At 37.0% G+C, this 24,316-nt stretch overlaps 1 protein-coding gene across 7 annotated transcripts in view; it reads right to left on the bottom strand.

The window, feature by feature from the left end:
* The window catches only part of ctif (CBP80/20-dependent translation initiation factor), a 133,610-nt gene that overhangs the window by 64,340 nt on the left and 44,954 nt on the right, over window positions 1-24,316 (bottom strand). For all 7 annotated transcript variants that reach the window (XR_012397074.1, XR_012397076.1, XR_012397075.1 and 4 more), the window contains exons 6-7: window positions 21,264-21,368; window positions 18,076-18,151 (exon numbers count right to left, since the gene is read on the bottom strand). Coding sequence is in view for 4 of the 7 variants with exons in the window: in XM_073935696.1 (XP_073791797.1) it covers window positions 18,076-18,151; window positions 21,264-21,368 (181 nt within the window). In the remaining 3 variants the exon portion in view is untranslated. The remainder of the gene's footprint in view (window positions 1-18,075; window positions 18,152-21,263; window positions 21,369-24,316) is intronic.

The following is a 24,316-nucleotide window of genomic DNA, read 5'->3' as shown; positions in this document are numbered from 1 at the left end:
GAGAGTCGCCAGCGTTCATTTCATTACAAGAAAACAACAGAAACTGAAGAGAAAACAAGCTCAGGAAGACTTCATGATGACTAAAACTCTGCGTTAAAGAGCTGGCAGAAACATTCAGCTATGAACGAGCCCCATACTGAAGGCAAAATGTAAAAAAGCTGCCATTGTTTATGTGCTTTCAAACATGTAAGACTGACCGACTCTGCAGAGACAGACAGTCCACTTCTGAAGAACATTCAGGGCTCTTTTACAAACACACACTTTTAAACTCTCATGTATTCAATAACATTACATTACATTTACTCGTTTAGCAGGTGCTTTTATCCACAGCGGACGAGAGTGAGGATAAAGGAAGCACTTCATCAGAGAGCTGCAGCATTCAAATGCTACGACAAGACTTTTTGCCCTTCAGAGATGAATACATCTTTTTTTATGTTCCCTCTATTGCATCCAAAATAAACAATTGTTTTACTATTATATATGCGTCTGTGCTGTGTATTTTTATTAAGCATATACACCAGGGCTATTCAATTGGTGGCCCGCGGGCCACATGCCGCCCAGAATCAACCTTCGAGTGGCCAAGACCGTGGTTCCGCTCATAGATAATAAATTAATATATATTATTCATAAATTGTTATTTAATATAATATAATATAATATATATATATATATATATATATATATATATATATATATATATATATATATATATATATATATAAAGTATCCTTTATACTTCTGCGTCAAACGCCGGCGTATGCTACGGCGCTGACGCATAGCCCTTCACCGTGGCCGTCGGCGTCGCTGATGTGCACCTCTCAAAAAATGTAACTACACGTCGCTACAACGCGTAGCGCAAGCTCTGTGATTGGTCGGCTTGGTAGCGATGACGAGTCGGGGCGGGACCAAGAGCCGCGCGAATAGCGCGAACCCAATGTAGCGATTGTTTACAAGTGTGGAGTCCCGTGAAGGAGCTCCGGATGGAAAGTTTTGTTCTGTGTTTACCTCATAGTTAAAGTTGCTGCACGTCTGCCGGTTCCTGCCACAAAATGAGCGAGTTTGAGCCACTTGTACATTCAGGAAGTGTTCAGGAAAAGCAAAAAAGCAGAGAAGAAACTCGACACAAAGGAACATTTACACCTCACTGCCAACTAGCGTTTCGGAAGTGTTGATGCAGACCAACAGAGACAGCGCGCAGAAGTATAAATGCACAGCCACGCGTGTTGCATGCGCCGTGGGCTACGCCGGTCACTTGACGCAGAAGTATAAATCAGGCTTAACACACACACACACACACGCACACACGCACACACGCACACACACACACGAACACGATTCATTTTATTTGGAATGACTAATACTATTAGAACAACACAGCATCCAAATAATCGTAAGGAGCCCATAATGTTTCACAGTACAAGCAGCATGCAACCATCGATGATCTTTTGCGTGGCACTATTAACACTCAATCCATTCTGCGCGTAGTATTAAGTAAATGGATTAAGGATAGAGATGGCATCATCTTCTCCACACATGAAGACTGCCTATTATTGCAGATACAGAACAATACTTTGCAATTTATTTAGAGCCTTTTTTACAGAGTCCGGCAATTTGTAGTCCCCTCACACACAGTTTATGAACGTGCCCTACGCTACCGTAAATTAAAACCACCAACTTTGTGTTGTAGCCACACACTTTCAGAGCATTCACTAATGGTTGATATTTCAGCATTTTTTCTGAATAGCACAGATCCACGTATGAGTCAAAACAGCAGCCTACTTCCATAATCAGAATGTTTTTCAATACTTCATCCACAACAACAATATCAGGAGTGTTTGGAAAATCTCTAATGACAGCAGTCAGAACATGTGCATTACTGCTCAATGATGGAAACCAGTTCATTCGTACAGTCTTGTTAATGTATAGTGCACTGTGCACACACACACCTAGAAGATTATAAATGAATCATTGTAAATATACTGACTATTATTGTTTTCATAATTGTTTAATCCTAAAATGTTGATAGTTAAATGTGGTTTATTCTGATGTATTTTGTATTGATTTGTATGAATAATGTGAATAATATAATATATTGAATATTAATGTGATATATTGAATAATATGATGTATTGTTGATATTTAATTTAATTATTATACATAAATATCTTTTTCATTTTTATTTTTTACTACTACAATTTACTGTTTTTTTATTATATATGTATGTTACTTTTATGTAAACTTTATAACTGCTTTGGCAATACATTTGTCATGCCAATAAAGCAATTATTGAATTGAATTGAACTAAATTGAGAGAGAGAGAGAGAGAGAGAGAGAGAGAGAGAGAGAGAGAGAGAGAGAGAGAGAGAGAGAGAGAGAGAGAGAGAGAGAGAGAGAGAGAGAGAGAGAGAGAGAATTTTTTTGAATTTTGAATACACTTTTATTTAATACAAATTTTTAAACTACAACATGTTTCATTGCTTTAAACAAACACATTTCAAAATCACACTATATTTTCTTCAAAAATCAAAACGTTTTTTTCAACCAAACACAACATATTTTTTACACTCCACATGTCTTCAAACTTGTCCAATTCGTTCATTGACAAATAAAAATTAAAATCATGCCTTATCCTTGCTCTGATAAGCACTTTAAAAATCAGTTCAACTTTATGATTGGTCTCATACAAAATCTTGTGCCTCCTACTCATGTATATGGCCATTTTTGCTTGTCCTAATATTAAATTTAACAGACGCCCTTTTCCTTTTTCTTTCTTTCCATATTTAAAACCAAACACAAACACAGTTTTTGTAAACATCTCATCAACAGAAAGGAAAATAACCTCCAATAAATTGAATAAAGAACCCAGTCTTTCACAATGCATAAAACAATGAAAAATTGTCTCTCTTTCATCACAAAAAGGACATTTGTCATGCACAGTTGGATTCAGTATTGAGATAAAAGCATTGACTGCAATAATACCCTTTAACACCCTCCACTGAAGATCACCAACATTTTAAGTCAATGGTGGTTTGTAAACTGAACTCCAAACAGGCATAACATCACTATCAACATTTAAATGTTCTCTCCATGGTGTATCAACACATTGTAATTTTTCTTTGTTTATCACTTTTACACAAATCTTATACAGAATCTTGCCTCCCATTGAATCAAAAATAATGTCTCTTGAAGTCTTTAAACTCTCCATTCCTGAAGGATTTTGTTGTAGGACCAAACTTGGAAACGAAGCCATTATATTTGGCACTGTTCGTAATGATAAAAAGTTCCAGTCTTCTTGACTCAATGTCTCTCTTCGTTTTTTGAGCAATAAATGAACTTTTCTTGTTGATCATATATTCAGTCTTTGAGCGACTGCATCAGCATTGTCCAGATTATCCCTCACCACTTCTATCAAGTTCTTCATTTTTGTCATTTTTGCATTAAAAAGCAACTGTTTTAAACCAGGTGTTTTATCATCACAAAGGTCCAAGCGTGCGCCATTTATTAGTGGTTCTTCTAAAAACCAATATAGAGAGTTATGAGACAACATAGAGAGAGAGAGAGAGAGAGAGAGAGAGAGAGAGAGAGAGAGAGAGAGAGAGAGAGAGAGAGAGAGAGAGAGAGAGAGAGAGAGAGAGAGAGAGAGAGAGAGAGAGAGAGAGAGAGAGAGAGAGAGAGAGAGAGAGAGAGAGAGAGAGAGAGAGAGAGAGAGAGAGAGAGAGTGTGTGTGTGGCTACCGTTGCAGTCCTGCAGGATGTCACTAGTTGGCCGTCTCGTTTCTAATGTTCTCCAGATGATAATCACAACCACACCAAACACACACGGAGACTTCAAAGCTCCTAAATATGTCAATATTTACACAAGGCCCAAACTGAGGAAAGCGAGGCACGAGTTTTCCTCCGCCATGATTAAAGTGCTCAGTTATTATTCCAGCGCACATAAAGCATCAACATTTCAAATTCTTTAAAGTAAGCTCAGTGCACAGCCTAAAACACGCAGAGGAGGAGAAAAAAAAAAAACGAAAGCATGCGAGCAGGAATGCGGTGAATAATGATAGCAGAATAAAGGGAGGAGATCTGCGGTTTATTTTAGATGAGGGCTGATTGTTTTTTCTTTCAGTGTGAAACAATACGAGTGAGCGTGCGTGTCTGAGCTGACAGATGAAAGCGGCTGACACACGGATCTGCACGTCCCGCTGAGCCTCCTCTGACCCGTGGCTACACGACTGACGGAGAGGAAACTGAGGCCGCCGACACATTCCAGTGGTCACAGGTCACAGCGGAACCAGTGCGACCCCTCCCACTTTTAGCTGATTGGCTGGAGCGATGATGTAATGAGAATGTAAGGGTGAGAACAGAAGTGGTGTCAATCAAATGTTAAATATGTTGTTAGCACCATTTAACACTACGCTAAAATGTTTCAACAAACTACCATGTTTTAGCACACTGCTAACTGTATTCAGCGCTTGATCTAGCCCTCTGGTAGTTTATTTTAATGGAATGCTAGGGTGTTTTAGCACTATACTAGCATTGTTAAGCACACTGTTAGCATTAACAAACTGCATATTTAAGCACCACAATGCTAATATATTTTAACACTATTTAACACCCTGCTAACATGTTTAAACAAACTAACATGTTTTAGCACACTGCTAACATGTTTCTAGTGTGACCTATGACTCTGGTAAAATGTTTCTAACATGTCTTAATGCAATGCTAGCATGTTCTAGTGCAGTTCTAACATGAACCATGAATCAGGTTAAAATACCACAATGCTAGTATGATTTAGCACCATTTAACACTCTTATATGTTTTAACAAACTAACATGTCTTTGTCACACTACCAGGCTGAATAATAACAAAGCTTACATGTTTCTAGTGTTTCTAACATGTCTTAAGGCAATGCTAGCATGTTTAGTAAAGTTCTGACATGATTGAGCACATTGTTAGCATTAATTAACAAACTGTTAATCAGGTTTAAATACCACAATGCTAATACAATTTAGCACTATTTAAAACATGTTTTTATCACACTACTAGGCTGAATAATAAAATTAGCATGTTTTATTATATTGCTAACATGTTTCTAATGTGATCTACGATGTGATTTGATCTGTTCGTAGTGTGACCCTGTTTCTAACATGTCTTAACGAATTGTTAGCATGTTTTAGTACAGTTCTGACATGATTAAGCACACTGTCAGCATCAACAAACTGTTAACCAGGTTTAAATACCATAATGCTAACACAATTTAGCACTATTTAACACTAACATGTTTTAACAAACTAACATGTTTTAGCACACTGCTAACATTATTTGGCACACTACCGCCCTGAAATATCAAACTGCTAGCATGTTTTACCACATCGCTAATATAATCTACCACTCTGGAAACATGCTTCTTACATGTCTTAATGCAATGCTAGCATGTTTAGTAGAGTTCTAACATGATTAAGCACACTTAGCATTAACAAACTATTATCAGGTTAAAATACCACAACGCTAATGCAATAGAACACTCTGCTAACATGTTTTAAAAAAACTAACATGTTTTAACACTCTGCTAACAGTATTCAGCACACTACTGCCCTGAATTATCACACTGCTAACATGTTTTATCACATGGCTAACATGATCTACCACCCTGATAATATGTTTTAACAAACTAACATGTTGTAGCACACTGCTAACAGTATTCAGCACACTACTGACCTGAACTATCACACTGCTAACATGTTTTATCACATGGCTAACATGATCTACCACCCTGATAACATGTTTTCAACATATCTTAATGCAATGCTAGCATGTTTAGTACAGTTCTGACATGATTAAGCACACTGTTAGCATTAACAAACTGTTATCAGGTTTAAATATCACAACGCTAATGCACTAGAACACTCTGCTAACATGATTTAACAAACTAAAATGTTTTGCTAGCATGTATAGTAAAGTTCTGCATGATTAAGCACACTGTTAGCATTGACAAACTGTCATCAGGTTTAAATACCACAACGCTAATGGTCTAGAACACTCCGATAACAAGTTTTTACAAACTAACATGTTTTAGCACACTGCTAACAGTATTCAGCCTACTACTACCCTGAATTATGACACTGCTAACATGTTTTATAACATGGCTAACATGATCTACCACCCTGATAACATGTTTCTAACATATCTTAACGCAATGCTAGCATGTTTAGTAAAGTTGTGACATGATTAAGCACATTGTTAGCATTAATGAACAAACTGTTAATCAGGTGTAAATAACACAATGCTAATACAATTTAGCAGTATTTAAAACATGTTTTAACAAACTAACATGTTTTAGCACACTGCTAACAGTATTCAGCCCACTACTGCCCTGAATTATCACACTGCTAACATGTTTTATAACATGGCTAACAAGATCTACCACCCTGATAACATGTTTCTAACTTATCTTAACACAATGCTAGCATGTTTAGTAGAGTTCTGACATGATTAAGCACATTGTTAGCATTAATTAACAAAATGTTAATCAGGTTTAAATACCACAACGTTTATACAATTTAGCAGCATTTAATACATGTTTTAACAAGCTAACATGTTTTAGCACACTGCTAACAGTATTAAGCACACTGCCATCCTGAATTATCAAACTGTTAGCATGTTTTATCACATCGCTAATTCTGTGCATTTTTCTGACAACGAATAAAGAAAACGGATATAATGCGGATACACCAAAATAATCAGATGTGTGCAGGCTGTCTGAACAAAAGCAGAGCGTCCCGTGTGAGATCTGCTCATCTGAGTCTGTGTTTCTAAAGTTAGCGTCTGGCGGCCTCAGAAAAGTCTTTGTTAGCATCACTATTGCAGGATGACTGAACCCGAGCCCTTTCCTGAGCATGAGTCAGTGTCACGACTTTCCGAATTCCAGGAGGGAAAGTGACACAGGAATTCCTGCGCCGCGAGCGGGAGGAATGAGGAAGACAATGAGCCATCAGTCAAACAGACGAACACTTGGCTTGAAAGAGAGAGAGACGCTGGATGCCCTCCAGATGAAGCATGTTGACTGTCGTGTATACACACACACACACACACACACACACACACACACACACACACACACACACACACACACACACACACACACACACACACACACAGTAGTTCTCACAGTAGTTGATCAACAAAGTTTGAGTTTTTTTTATGAATCTAACTGTAATACAACCTTTTCCCTGCTGAAAAATCCAGTTTAAACCAGCCTAGGCTGGTTGGCTGGTTTTAGCTGGTCGACCAGGCTGGTTTTAGAGGGGTTTTGGCCATTTCCAGGCTGGTTTCCAGCTATTTCCAGCCTGGTCTCAGCTGGTCAGGCTGGGAGATGACCAGCTAAAACCAGCTTGACCAGCCTAGCCAAGATGGAAGTCCAGCCAAAACCAGCTATGTCCAGGTTAAACCAGGCTGGTCAAGCTGGTTTTAGCTGGATTTGGCTGGTCATTTTCCAGCCTGACTAGCTAAGACCAGGCTGGAAATGGCTGGAAACCAGCCTGGAAATGGCCAAAACCCCTCTAAAACTAGGCTGGTCAACCAGCTAAAACCAGCCAACCAGCCTAGGCTGGTTTAAGCTGGATTTTTTAGCAGGGATTAAATTAAATTAAAGAGGTGGCACAGTGGTCAGCAGGGGCGTAGCAACCAGGGGGGACGGAGTATATGTTCCCCTCACTTTTAGAGACGGACCATTTAGAAACAGGTGATTAATAATTATATGAATGTAAACTTTTGGATTTCATACAGCTCTCCCTCCCACTTTTAAAATGTCCACTACACCCCTGTTAGCGCTGCCGCCTCACAGCAAGAAGGTCGCTGGTTCGAGTCCCGACTGGGCCAGTTAGCATTTCCTTGTGGAGTTTGCATGTCCCATAGCCCAAACAAATGTGCTGTAGGGGAATTGTGTAGCCGCGCCGGTGTGTAGCCGGTGATAGTAAATCCATATGATGGCTAGAATGAGGAATTCTTCTACTTCCTGTTTTACGGTGTTCGACAAGAAACTTTTTGGTGCGTTACTGCCACCTCTGGTTGGCAATGTCACCAACCGAAACTTGCTTGATGGAAAGATGACTGAGTGAGAGGAGTTATTTCTAAAGCAGGATTTCTCATGACCAAACTGAGAAGTACATGTTAAAGGGTCACGAAACACCAAAACAAATGTTTTGAGCTGTTGACAGGCGTATATGTGTCCCACACTGCTATAAACACTATTAGGACACCTATATTTCACTAAAAAGTGTAAATTGGTTGTTTTTGCGTTATTTCAAGCAAATTCGTACTTCCGGTTTGAAACTAATTTTTGAAGCTGCGTCACGGCCATGACATAATAGCGTGTATTCCAGCGTGTAGACTGGACGTCTGTGCCAGAGTGACTCTTATTACGTCTTACAGTGTGCTGCATTAATGCATGAGTAAGGCTTAGTTCAAACCAATCAGCGCGCTCTATTGTGCAACTTCATTAATATTCATTACTGTCACAGTGTTTAGACGACACTCACGCCACGTTGTGTTGGCAAAACAAGCGTGAAGTGTTGCTTTTATAGGTTGCTGCCGTTAAGTTTTGTTTTCATTTTCTCTCTGTGAGAGCTCAGCTGGAGTCACGTGTGGATTAACAGTGTACGCGACGCTCGACAACAATAACTTGCGTGTCTAAGGAGGAACATTGTTTACCTGAGAGCTATTCTCATCTGCAAACGCTGAGATCCGGATTCGCTTGTAGTCTCCTCTTAATAAAGACGCGGCTGTAGTTGCTGTGGATTGTCCTGTCTCTACAGATTTGGTAAGTGAGCGACCAGTGCTCTTTGTTTATTCAGTTTGTTTGTATCGAACAAACTATTGCCTCGAGTGTAAACATGTTAGCACTACAACCAAACTTTAACCTCGTGTAGGATTTTGACCACATTTAGTGACCGGAATAACACACGCGGCTTTCTGACGCTACCTGCCGTGAGCATCTAAGTTTCCGGGAAATGCTGATGTTTTTTTTCTCTCATTCGCCGTGCGGTATCAAACATTGCATGAAAAATACACGCTTACAGCAGTTCCTCGAATCAAATATTTAGCTTGTCGCGAGGGACATGAATGAATTCTCTGAATGAAAGACAGTTAAAGTCCACCATTTAATAATTTGGCAAATAATTCGACTACAGACGCCCATGTAAACACAGTCGCGCGCCCAAATAGACACTCCCACACCGTGCCTCTTTTCTTCCTCCGACACTCCCCCCTAAACAGAGCTGGACACGCCCACTTTTCTGGCTTTTTAGAGTAGAGGTGTGAAAACACCCTGCTGAAACGAGGGGGTGTCATGGCCCTTTAAGATGCAGTAACAGTAGTGTTACGAGTAGTGTAGTGTAGGCTTGTGTGTGGTGTTCCTCTCTCTCTCTCTCTCTCTCTCTCTCTCTCTCTTTCTCTAGCTCTGAGTATTCGCAGGTGCAGCGGATTACGTTGGGACGGATCATGATTGGCGCTTGGATTGGCGGCGGCTATAAAAACCTGCAGAGAACATGGGTTCGATGGCTCCCCTCTCTCTCTTGATTCCCCGTTTGTGCTCAGTGGAGACTAGCGATCAAATGACTGTTTGCTTCTATCTCTTTGTGGCATTATGCGAGATGCCGATGTGTTTTTGTTCATTTTTAACCAGCGATTAAAGCCTGGTTTTCTGTCTCCCTGTCGGGCTTGGAGCATGCAGGGAGGTTTTGTTATTTTCGTTTTCTCCTGTGTTTGTTAGTAGGGAGGTAAGTTTTCTGTATTTTATTTTATTTGTTTTCTAGGGAAGTTTAATCTAATTTAGTTAGCTTGGTTTATTGTCATTTATTTTGGCTGAACCCCTCCTGATGTTATTTTTGCTCCTTATTTCTGTAAATAAATCATATTTTCTTGTTAATTCTCAGTGGTTGTGTTTTTGGTATATATTTTGGGGAGAGAGAGTGCGGGGGCACCAGGGATTTTATTTTTAATCCCTGTTATTTTGTTACGTTTTGGTTAAATCTCTTTTTGATTAAGGCTTTTTAATTTAATTCGTAACAGTAGCTTTTAGTGTAGTTAAGCTACATTTTAAGTAGAGTAGCTAATAGCTTAGCTCACTACATTTGTCAAGTAGCTTTCCCAACACTGGTAATTAAATACATAACACTAACACTGGACTTATTTTACATTTTATTTTTAAAAAATAGTTAAACACGTTATTTTTTGAGTACCCAACCTAAAAACTGGAGTTTATTCTACATAAAATGCCTCTGATTCAAAAGGAAAAGGTCATTTGGCTAATATAATAAAGTTTGTTGTCTGAACTTCATTTCGTTTAACCGTAACTTGAATATATTGATGCAAACTGTTGTACTAATTTTTTTAGTTTGGTCTGAACAACATTTTTTAGAGTGTGGCTGTGGAGTAACTGCTTGATTCTTTAACCCCTAACAAATCCAAGAAAATTCTAAAACGCAATCTCTTTAACAGTCTATGAAGTGACGTCAGCCGGTGTCCCGTTCACAGTGTTTACATCAGTGTGTGCTTCCAGACGAGTTCTACGTTCCTCTGGAGCGTCTGCAGTGTTTGTTTTGGTTTGGTTGCCGAGTAACACGTCTGGCTTTGGTGCTGCGTAACTCGAGGCTGAGAGGAGTGACATCACTGCTCTCTCTGGACCAATCAGAGTAGCCTGAGCTGTTCCATTTGCTCAGTCACTATACACACACACACACATATATACAAACACATATAGTGCACACACATACATACAAACATACATGCATACACGCACATATGCATACACACACACACACACATGCATGCATAATATACACTACCTGACAAAAGTCTTGTCACATATCCGAGCTTTAGGAGCAGCAAATAATGACTTTTAGTTGATCATTTGGTATCAGAAGTGGCTTATATGAAAGGCAAAGGCCTCTAGATTACGCTTATTTGACCACAATAAAATATGATCAGGCCTTGATTTAGAATGATTTTAATATTACAGTAAGGTCTGACTCTGCTCAGTCAAAAACTGAACAGAAATAATGTCCAGTATAGAATATAAAGTCCTGCTGCAGTGGAGACAGAATGAATATTGTGTCTGACTCCATCATGAGCTTGGAGGACTGCATCATACATCTCTGCACTGACTCACATCACTGATTAATAAAGTTATCTGGAATGGCAAAGAAAGCGTTCCTGCAGGACTCCCTGAGTTCATCAAGACTCTTTGTGTTCATCTTCAATGCCTCCTCCTCCATCTTATCACAGATATGCTCAATAATGTTCATGTCTGGTAATCAGGCTGGCCAATCCTGGAGCACCTTGACCTTCTTTGCTTTCAGGAGCTTTGATGTGGAGGCTGAAGTATGAGAAGGAGCGCTATCCTGCTGGAGAATTCACCCTCTCCTGTGGTTTGTAATGTAATGGGCAGCACAAATCGTCACTTTAGAATTATAAGGTTCTATCTGACATTTTTGTCAAAATTGAGTTATTGACATTTTCTTATTAAATGACAGCTTACTTACATTATGGGATGTTTTTTTATAAGTTGATTACATTTTAAGACTTTTTATTTAAAAAAAACAAAAACTCTAGCTTGGCTCAATAAGGTACTTTCTGTGAGCCAATCAGCATTTTAATGCATGCACGAGGACCAATCAGGATCAGCTTTCTTTGTCATTTTGCTGGACTGCTCCATTGACAGCAGGAATGACCAGAAAAAAACAACACAAAAATCACACAAAATCAGAGTCGGCTAAATAAAGCCGCACCACACCAACTGAGATGTGTGTAAATGTGATGATTTAGAAGCATTTTTTGACATTGAGATTAAATGTTAAATTTGACACTGTTGAAAACGAATATGAAAAAATGTATATATCAAATGTGGAATATTTTTATTTGTGTATATATATGAGGTGAATCACTTTTCGGTGTTTATTAGGGATGTAACGGTATCAGAATTTCACGGTACGGTAATACCTCGGTATGAATGGCACGGTACGGTATTTATTGAATCATTTACAGGAAAAAACTAAACTTATGAAAATACTCCAAAAAAGTGCCAAAATGTCAATGACATACAAATTAGCCATCTATCTGTAAGCTTTGAAACAGGAACTTCAATTTTAATAACAAAAAAATATTAAACCATGTAAAAAAAATAAAGTTTCAATTTAGTATTGTTGAAAACTCATCACATTCAACATTTAATCACTCACTCACTTAGATAGAGATGGGTTTTATAAGGAAAATGATCATATAACTATAATCTGGTAAAAGCTGGCATCTCTGGGCATTTACAATGTCCCCTGCAACAGAAAAAAAAAAAACCCCTCTCATTTGGGACTGAGGTTTCTGGGACAAGAGAGATATGACTTGGCCCAGGTTGACAGCAGTGGGTAACGTTGTGCATTGTCTTTCCCCCACTTGAGAGGACAAACCATGAGTGAGATAGAGGTCTCATGTCTGCATCAATCTGAACAGTGTGCTGACAACACCGCTATTCAGTACGCGCGCAACAACACAGCTGATAAGAACTCGCGCGACAACACCGCTATTCAGTACGCGCGCGACAACACAGCTGATAAGAACTCGCGCGACAACACCGCTATTCAGTACGCACGCGACAACACAGCTGATAAGAACTCGCGCGACAACACCGCTATTCAGTACGCACGCGACAACACAGCTGATAAGAACTCGCGCGACAACACCGCTATTCAGTACGCGCGCGGCGACAACACCCGCTTTAGAGTTTTCCGGCTCTTTTACATCCCCGCTTCTAGCAGCACACTCCATTTCCGCATTACTGGATCTGTAGCGACAACAGACCGCAAGGGATGATGGTCAAGCATGGGCTGTGGGAATTGTAGTTTTCGCTACCTCCCGTTCGCTTCATTCGCCTGAGCAAATTTTCTCAGAAGACCTATAGTTTTACCTATAAAAAAAAAATTAATATTGCGGTATGACGGTATTTACAATACCGTTACATCCCTAGTGTTTATTAAACTCATTTGCTCATTGTCTGTTGTCTTTTAAAGTCTTCAAATTTAATATTAAGCCTTGAAGGGCATATCATTATCATGGAGCATATAATTTAATAAATATAGCATAAATTTGAAAAAATATAATTCAATAATTCATATAAAGCATAAAGTTTAATAACTATGACCATGTTAATTACATAAAATTGACATCTGCACTGGATAAAATGTTTAGCACAGCCTTGTATGTTAAATTTGAACAAGTAAAAATATTCATCCTAAAGCATTAAATAAATGTTATAGAAAGCACAAATGTAACTTTCTCAAGTATAAACATATTGTTACAACACCAAATTATTTTTTTTTTGATTGTATTTCTTGAAAAGTAATCCTTCAATGAATGACTTGCCAGATAGAACCTTATAACTCCAAAGGGAAAACGACTTTTCAGAATGAGACGGTTCTGTCTGCATTTACCATGTTTCTTTTACTCCAATTTGCAACTGTAAGAGAACTTTAATAATTTACATTTAGAGTACCTATAGGGTCTCTGTCATGTTAATGTATGAAACAGAACTCTTACACACATATTGTTTGTTATATGGAATGATTCATCAGAAAAATCCACCTTCTGACACTTTTCCAAATGATCAACTAGAAGTCAAGTTATTATTTGTTTTTCTATCAACTGGGATCCACCACAAGACTTTTGTCAGGTACTGTGTATATGTATATATCTTTAATGTGCATGTTCGTGATTTCAGGAGGCGTGACTGTTGACGGCAGGGGAGGGACTGTGTTTTAAAGATATTATGCTATTATTATTATATTATGATATTATTTATATTAATTTAGGCAGATCACCTACTGCACCTTTAACATTAGCGTTGCACTAATAACACTCTTTTTACACCTCAGAACAGTCATGTCTCATCTTTAAGTGGTCAGGCGTTTGGAGGGAGACGTGTCATGCTGTCGCCTTATTCGGTCAATAAGCATCCGCCCATAAATACCAGAAATCCCAACAGATGATTCTGCATCCAACATTCCCTCAGTGACCTGTGTTACGACAGAGCGAGCAGGTAAGAGGTGTGTGTGTGTGTGTGTGTGTGTGTGTGTACAATGGCAGGAAAGGGAGGGCTGTGTGACCTCCTCATTGTTCTGTGTCAGATCTGCGGGGTCTCGCTCTCTCTCTCTCTGCTCCTGTATTCCTGCACGTAGCTCAGAGGAGCTGCATCATACAGACCTTTTGTTCTGCAGGAGCTACACACACACACACACACACACACACACAGACAGACAGACAGACAGACAGACAGACAGACAGACAGACAGACAGACAGACAGACAGACAGACAGACACACACACACACACACACACACACACACACACACACACACACAGACAAAAGCACAAACACACGCACACAGACTCTCTCAAATAGATACACACACTCTCACAAACACAAATATGCACACACACGCACACACAAACATACAGAAGCACAAACACACACACACAAACAGACAGAAGCACAAACACTCACGCACACATGCACAAACACACGCAAACACACACACATACACACACACACACACACACACACACACACACACACACACACACACACACAGTCATTCATACAGACAGACTGAGGTGGAGTCATGCACTCACACACACACACATGCTCACACACAAACATGCACACACAGTAAAACTCACACACTGCGAATTCACTCATACACGCACACGCGCACGCACGCCCGCCCACACACACACACTCAAACATGTATCATGCACACAAATATGCTTACACACACACACACCTCAAACACTACACATACACTCATTCACAAACACATGCGCACACACACAGCAAAACTCACATACTACACTTATACTCTCTCAAAACACACAAACGCACACACACGCACGCACGCAAGCACACACAAACAAACACGCAAACAAACAAACGCACACACACACGCACATACACACACACACACACCTCCATTGAGCCGGAAACAGACTGGCTGACTCTGACCTTATTGGAAACGGAGCTAATTCTGTGGGAATAATGGGAAGAGTGAACGTGATAACACACACACACACACACACACACACACACCGTATCACTTCCTTCAGCGCTGGATTACAGACAATAAAAGTTTACAATGTCCAGAAACATCCGCTCCCAATGACACACACTCTCTCTCTTGGCTGGTGTGTGTTTGTGTGTGTGTGTGTGTGTGTGTGTGTGTGTGTGTGTGTGTGTGTGTGTGTGCACCACAGGGCATTTTAATTTGGCAGGATATTGTGGATCAGGTGACAAACAATAGAGCTACAATACAAAATCACTCACCTGACACACACACACTCACAAACGCGCACACACACACACACACACAGGTCATTGAGGTCAGGGATTAGAGACAGGTTACATGGTTGTGTGTGTGTGTGTGTGTGTGTGTGTGTGTGTGTGTGTGTGTGTGTGTGTAACTAAAATAAATGATTAATGTAAAAAGTTGCAGGGGCGTCACGGTGGCTCAGTGGTTAGCACTGTCACCTCACAGCAATGTCGCTGGTTAGAGTCCAGACTGGGTCAGTTGGCATTTCTGTGTGGAGTTTGCATGTTCTCCCCGTGTTGGCGTTGGCTTCCTCTGGGTGCTTTAGTTTCCCCCACAGTCCAAACACATGCGCTATAGGTGAACTGATGAACTAAACTAGCCGCAGTGTATGAGAGTGAATGAGTGTGTGTGGATGTTTCCCAGGGATGGGTTGCGGCAGGAAGGGCATCCGCTGCGTAAAAACATGCTGGATAAGTTGGCGGTTCATTCCGCTGTGGCGACCCCGGATTAATGAAGGGACTAAGCCGAAAAGAAAATAAATGAATGAATAAGTAAATAAATAACTAAAATAGAAATAAATATTAAAATGATCAATAACTACTTTGCAAAAAGTTACAATAAAATTAAATTAAAATTAAATTTAAATTATCTAAAAAATATTATTATTTTAGTATTTATTAGAAGAGATTTTTCTGAAGAAAGAAAGCTTCAAGTTTGCTTGTGTAGTCATTGTGTATCCACTAGATGGCGGCATTCTTGAATACATTAAGTACAGGGAAATGAAAGCAATGACAAAATCTGAAATAAAAATGTATTCAAATGTTGAAAAAATACTGAAAGATATTATTTAGCTATATTCAGTGGTGTAAAGTTGCTATTTACAAATACTTAAATTACAGTAAACATTTGTACTGCAGTATCGGTGCTTTTACTCCACTACTTTCCTTCAACCTGCAGTCACTACTTTATTTTTTCTTGTCTATGGAGATTAGGAAAATCAGTCCTGAGATTCCTGTCCAATCAAATCACACACAGAAGGTAAATCACATCATAATGAACTAATACGCCACCCAACCCGCTCCAAGCTTGTATCGAACCAGCAACCTTCCGCATAGGAGTCAGTTGCTCTACCAAGGAGGCTAAAGTCCGTGGTCTCTAGCTACAGTCACTAGAGCACCTTTAGAGGTCAGATGAGTGAGGTTTACCTGCACAGCACTTACTAGCCGGCCTCTGTTACACTGGCACAAGACGTCAACATGACGTCAGATTGATGTCATTGGCCAGCAGAAAGTAAAATGGTCGTGCCCAACTGAGTCTGGTTTCTCTTAAGGTTTTTTTTCCTTCACTCTCCTATCGGTGAAGTTATTTTTCCCTCTCCGCTGTCGCCTCTGGCTTGCATGATTCAGGATCGGTAGAGCTGCGCATCGATGAATTTGCTTTTCAGTGTTTGGACTCTCAGTAATAACTTTAAACAACACTGAACTGAGCTACACTGAACTGAACTTAAACACTAAAAACTGAACTACACTGATCCAGTTACTATGACTATGTATGTGAAGCTGCTTTGACACAATCTACATTGTAAAAGCACTATACAAATAAAGCTGAATTGAATTGAATGTTGTACCCAATGTCATGGGGATGCTGCATTTTGTTTGAAAACGAAAATCAGGTTGACGTCAGAACTCAACGTCAATGTCCAACCTAAAACCAACCAAATATCAACATCAAATGATGTTACGGCTTGACGTTGTGTGGAGGTTGCCACTATGACGTCTATCAGATGTTGGATTTTGGTTGTCACAACTGATGGATAAATGTCAGTGTTTAACATCAATATGACACTGGTTTCAGATGTTGGCTCCACGTTGGATTTTGGTTACTGTCTAACACAACCTAAAAATCAACCAAACATTCAATTCAATTCAGCTTTATTTGTATAGCGCTTTTACAATGTAGATTGTGTCAAAGCAGCTTCACATAAATGGTCATAGTAACTGGAACAGTGTGGTTCAGGTTTTAGTGTTTAAGTTCAGTTCAAGTTTAGCTCAGTTCAGTGTGATTTAATGTCATTTGACGTCAAAATAATGTTGTCCTTAGACGCTGGCTAGACATTGAATTTTGGTCACCTGATGCCACGACCTAAATATACCCTAATGTTAATGTCTTATGACGTTGTGTGCCTGCTGGGCAATAACTCAATGCACTACAGAATGTTACATTTACACACACATCCACAAATTACATGTAAATGCATCAGCTTTTCACAGCGTACTACTCACTACTCAAGTACTTTAGATAGGTCTTTTTACTCATACTTTGAGTAATATTTTCAACAGACACTTTTACTCTACTTGCACTACATTTTTAGGCAAGTAATGGTTCTTTTACTCGAGTATGATTTTTCAGTACTCTTTCCACCACTGGTTATATTATAACGAGGTATTTACTATCTTAATAATGCATTCTCCATGAGTCAAATCTAGCAGTAATATTGACACAAACACACACAGAGTAATTTCCTCTTTTCACCAGCAGATGTCAGAGTTGGATCAGCTAAAACTAAACACCTGACAGCGTCTCTCCAGCAGAGGGCGCACGAACACACACTAATGTAACAGCAGAGCAAATCAGATCCCATAACATAGCTTGACACAAGAAAACAGCAGCACAGTCTGACCATTTAACGGCTTGAAGAATGTATAAAGAGATTATTCAGAGTAAGAGTTTCTTACTGGCAGACTGGGCAAGAATTTCTCCATGTTCTCCAGGTCGATCCCATCATCCTCCTCAAACTTGTTCTTTATCATCCTGTTAACACACACACACACACACACACACAGACACTCTGTAAACATTTGGGGTTGATTATTTCTGCACATGCATAAATTTATATCAGCTGCTGTGTATGATTCTCTTTTCTCCACAGCTATTAAACATCCTTAATATAAAAATAAAATACAAATATAAATAAATAATTTATATAATAATAATAATAATAATAATAATAATAATAAATAATAATAATAAATAATTATATAATAATAAAATAAAAAATAAATTAAATAATTATAAAAAATAATGTTTAAAAAATATACTACTATTACTAATAATAATAATAATAATAATAATAATACACAATGCAAAAGATAAAGATTAAAAGCTTATATATATATATATATAAAGCACCAATTGTGATCCATCAGACTTACTCTGTAAACATTTGGGTTGATTATTTCTGCACATGCATAAATTTATATCAGCTGCTGTGTATGATTCTCTTTTCTCCACAGCTATTAAACATCCTTAATATAAAAATAAAATACAAATATAAATAAATAATTTATATAATAATAATAATAATAATAATAATAATAAATAATAATAATAAATAATTATATAATAATAAAATAAAAAATAAATTAAATAATTATAAAAAATAATATTTAAAAAATATACTACTATTACTAATAATAATAATAATAATAATAATACACAATGCAAAAGATAAAGATTAAAAGCTTATATATATATATATATATAAAGCACCAATTGTGATCCATCAGACTTAATAAATAAATAAAAATAATAATGATAGAGGGGGCTAATAATTCTGATTTCAACTGTTATAAAGCACCACTTGTGATCCATCAGGTTTAATAATAATGATAATAATAAATAATTTATATAACAAAAACAAAATTATTAAACTGAATAAAATTATAATTAAAATTATTATTTAACAAATATAATAATAATAATAATAATAATAACAATAATACTTATTGCAAAAGATAAGAGATAAATAAAGCACCACTTGTGATCCATCACTTAATAAATGAATAAAAATAATAATAATGATAATAATTTATATAATAATAAAATTATTAAACTAAATAAAATAATGATTTAAAAATATTTCTTAAATATAATAATAATAATAATAATAATACATAATGCAAAATTTAAATGAGATTATAACAGTATAAATGTATCAAGTAAGAAAAATCAAGCTCAAACTAAATAAAACATTTAGTAAACATACAAATACAGTGCAAAATAAAAAGGTAAAAAGAAAAATATTATTTTTATTAATTAAAATCTATTATTTCTATTAAAACAATAATTCAGTTGCACTGTATTTTAGGATATCCATACAGCATTACAATGTAACTATTCATTTACTCCATGGTTAGAATCTGGAAGAGGGATAGGTCTAGGAATAGTTGCGCATAACTATGCATAATTAATTGTAAGCACTATAGTAATCACACCTGTACCAAAGCGATCTCAAAATAAAATGTTAGCAATCATTCCTGCTCAAATAATTACTCCTCAATCCTCCAGCAGGGATCAGTAGTGAGTCAAGTGTAACATTAACATACAGTGAGCCACACCCTGTTATACACTGTTATAAAAGCTGCCCTGCAGCGCTTATAACAGCATCAATCAATGCACATATATAAGCAGGACGGCTTTAAATCAAACTAGTTCAGGTAAACAGCCCCTAAAGTGGCTGGTTTTGCACTCAGTGTGTAGCATACCTGTCAACATTGGGATGTGAAAATAAGGAATACACTCCCCCGCCCAAAAAATACAACAAAAAAAATAACATGAAACTACAGTGGCCGGGAAGTGCAAAACAATATTACAAAGTGTGACACACTTATACAAAGTTCGAGACAAATTTACATATTGAAAAACATTTTTACTTATCATAAGACACAAATACATAAGAAAAACTATTTTATCAAGGACGAAACAAATTTACATTTTAGAAAAAAAATAACGAGACGCAAAACACTTTTACCAGCCCCGAAACACATTTACAATTACAGATTCCTTACGGAAAGCGACGCGGAATGTACCACACACCGGGAGCGACGCGGAATGTACCACACACCGGGAGTGACGCGGAATGTACCACACACCGGGAGTGACGCGGAATGTACCACACATTGGGAGTGACACGGAATTTACCACACATTGGGAGTGACGCATAATGTACCACACACCGGTAGTGACGCGGAATGTACCACACACCGGGAGTGATGCGGAATGTACAACACATCATGAGTGACACGGAATGTACCACATGCGGAATGTACCACACACCGGGAGTGACACGGAATGTACCACACACCGGGAGTGACGCGGAATGTACCACACACTGGGAGTGACACGAAATGTACCACACACCGGGAGTGACACGTAATGTACCACACATCGGGAGTGACGCGGAATGTACCACACACCGGGAGTGACACAGGATGTACCTCAAACCGGTAGTGACGCGGAATGTACCACACACCGGGAGTGACGCGGAATATACCACACACTGGGAGTGACACGAAATGTACCACACACCGGGAGTGACACGTAATGTACCACACACCGGGAGTGACGCGGAATGTACCACACACCGGGAGCGACGCGAAATGTACCACACACCGGGAGCGACGCGGAATGTACCACACACCGGGAGTGACGCGGAATGTACCACACACAAATAGTTTATGGTGACCGAAAATGAACTGTGGTCGAGGGATGTTTTGCCCGTTTTGTGGCAAACACATAAGCTGCTTAACGCAGTTTTGCTTTACGTGTGGTCAATGTTTGGAGGTTCCAAAGGACGCGGATCAGACGGAAACACCAGACATACTGCATACGATTAATAAAGGGACTAAGCTGACAAGAAAATGAATAAATGAATGAATGATTAAAGAATAAATCTCTCATTTAGATTTTTGGTTTGATTATACTGTATAACAGAGGCGTCACTTTAAGAATCCACAGGATGGATCTGATAGAATGGTAAAATACGGGAACCCCATAAAAAACAGGAGTGTTGACAGGTATGGGTTTGTATGTGTTTATGTGTCTGATCTGAGGTCAGTGTTGGTGATGTGAAAGTGTCCCTCACCCCTCTCTGTCGATGTGCGGCAGGTGTTTCGGTGTTCCTCTGAAAGGCCTTCGGTGAAACTGAGAGAAATCCAGCTTCTCCGGCTGCATGTCCCACGTCGCACCGCTGTCAACACAGACCACACATACAGTTAAAGGTAACAATATCAACTACATTTGAGCTCTTAATTTTTTTACATTTAACATTTGCCAAGTGCTGTTTAGCCGTTTATTGTAGAAAACAAAAGTACTTTTATCTTGGCCATGATCACAGCACATATTATTTGACTAGATATTTTTCAAGATACGAGTGTATCAGCTTAAAGGGACATTTAAAGGCTTAAATAGGTTCATTAGGCAAATTATTGGACTACAGTGTTTTTTTCTATAACTAATAAATAAAAAAATTTACATTACATTACATTGACCATGTCAGTTTTGGTTATTTATTTATTTTATATTTTATTTTTTATTCCAGCCAAACTTAAATAAAAACTTTCTCTAGGAGACAAATCTACTAGTAGATACTGTAAAACGTTTTCTTTCTCTGTTAAACAAGAATGATAATTTTGCCTTCAACCGCTATCTTTGACTGCAGCAACTAACCATGTTAATGAAAATATCATATTTAATCATCATAACAATTTTAGTACAGGAAAAAAAAAATTATATATATATATATATATATATATATATATATTTTTTTTTTTTTTTTTTTTTTTTTTTTTTTTGTTCACCCCCTGTTTATTTTTTTCCCCAAATTTCTGTTTAACAGACAGCAGATTTCTTCTACACATTTCTAATCATAATAGTTTTAATAACTCATCTCTAATAACTGATTTATTTTATCTTTGCCATGATGACAGTACATACAGTACAATATTTGACTAGATATTTTTCAAGACACTTCTATACAGCTTAAAGTGACATTTAAAGGCTTAACTAGGTTAATTAGGTTAACTAGGCAGATTAGGGTAATTAGGCAAGTTATTGTATAACGATGGTTTGTTCTGTAGACTATCGGGAAAAAATATAGCTTAAAAGAGCTAATAATTTTGTCCTTAAAATGGTGTTTAAAAAATTTAAAACTGCTTTTATTCCAGCTGAAATAAAACAATCAAGACTTTCTCTAGAAGAAAAATATTATCAGACATACTGTGAAAATTTTCTTGCCCTGTTAAACATCATCTGAAAAATATTTAAAAAAGAAGAGAAAAATTCAAAGGGGGCTAATAATTCTGACTATATATATATATGTGTATATATAGTATTTTATTTAATGTTTTTCTTTTTATCTTTTGTCTTTAGTTTTATTTGGTATGTATTTGAGTAAAATGTTAAGTTGTTTTATTAAAAAAAAAAGTCTGATATAGAATTTAATAAGCACGATTTCATGATAATAAGCATTTCTTTTTTTTTTTAGAATAAGCATTTCTACTCATTGTTATTGAAAATAAAGACACCTTTTTATAATTAATTAATTATTATTATTATTTAATAATCTAAATGACATAACTTTTATACTAAATTGAGAAGAAATGTTATTAGTAGGCCTAGTTAACAGAAAAAAAATCTTGTTTTACTTAAACACAGACTTTAAATGCATTGTGAGTATTCTCATGGCCATCTTTGTCTTTTTTCTGTGAACGACTAATAACATTTCCTCCTACTTTCAAATAAAAGCTGTCATTCAGAGCATTTTTTAGCAGAAAATTGAAAAGGGTGCGTTATTGTTCTGTTGAGCACTGTGAAACTCTGTTAATCTCCAGAAACTGGAGACATGCTTATAAGCTCAAATCTCTGTAGAGACCACAATTAGCTCAGGCACATTTTCTTTTTCCCGTCCTAAAATCCGCTGAATAAGTCTAGAGCTTGAAAGATGATATAGTGCCCTAAACATATTACAGCACTATAATTGAGAACTTGCACAGTGCATGTACAGAAAACACACTGAAAAATACAGAAAAAAAGTGCTGTATTACACTATACAAGACATTTATAATTAATAGAAATGCTGCTTTTCTTTAAAAAAAAAAACATAAAAAATGAAAAATGAAATATGAATCAACATCTGATGGCAATCATAAATATTGATTTTTCATCAAATTATCACATCATAAAAGGATAATGTAATGCAGAAGATTGGAGTAATGATGCAGAAAATTCAGCTTTTACACCAGAGCAATAATTACACTTTAAAATATATTCCTATAGAAATCCACTATTTTGGTTTGTAAAAATATTTCACATTTTTACTAATTTTTATTGTATTTTTGGTCAAATTTATGAGCAAATGAGATTTTATAAACATTTTTAAATACCTTCCCATTCTCAAACTTTTGAATGATATAGTCAACCCAGTAGAAAATTAATGTCATTTGTTTCTACACAGCACAGATCTAATATCTTTTAATTTAAAGAAATATTAACATATTATATAAAATATGAACCAACACAACTGATCGCAAGCATAAATAGTTATTTTATGTCAAATCATCACATCAGAAATATTTCTGAAGATTAATGTGATGCAGAAGACTGGAGTAATGATGCCGAAAATCCAGCATTTAAATCACAGGATAAATTACACTTTTAACTATATTTGCATAGAAAATTATTATTTTTGTTTGTAAAAATATTTCAGATTTTTTCCCCATTTTTATTGTATTTTTGGTCAAATTTATGAGCAGATGAGATTTTAGAACATTTTTAAATACCTTCCCATTCTCAAACTTTTGAATGATATAGTCAACCCAATAGAAAATTAATATCATTTGTTTCTACACAGCACAGATCTATAATTTTTTAATAATAATAAAAAAACATGAGCATATTATATAAAATGTGAACAACACAACTAATCGCAAGCACAAATAGTTATTTTACATCAAATTCTCATATCAGAAAGATTTCTAAAGGATAATTTAATGCAGAAGACTGGAGTAATGATGCAGATAATTCAGCTTTGAAATCACAAGAATAATTAAATTTTTAAATATATTCCTATAGAAATCCATTTTTTTGGTTTTTAAAACTATTTCAGATTTTTTTTAATTTTTATTGTATTTTCAGTCA

The sequence above is a fragment of the Danio rerio genome, chromosome 21 (assembly GCF_049306965.1).
Source record: "Danio rerio strain Tuebingen ecotype United States chromosome 21, GRCz12tu, whole genome shotgun sequence".
Lineage (NCBI taxonomy): Eukaryota > Metazoa > Chordata > Actinopteri > Cypriniformes > Danionidae > Danio > Danio rerio.
The sequence above is the reverse complement of the archived record's forward strand: the minus strand, read 5'-3'. Positions and strand labels throughout refer to the sequence as shown.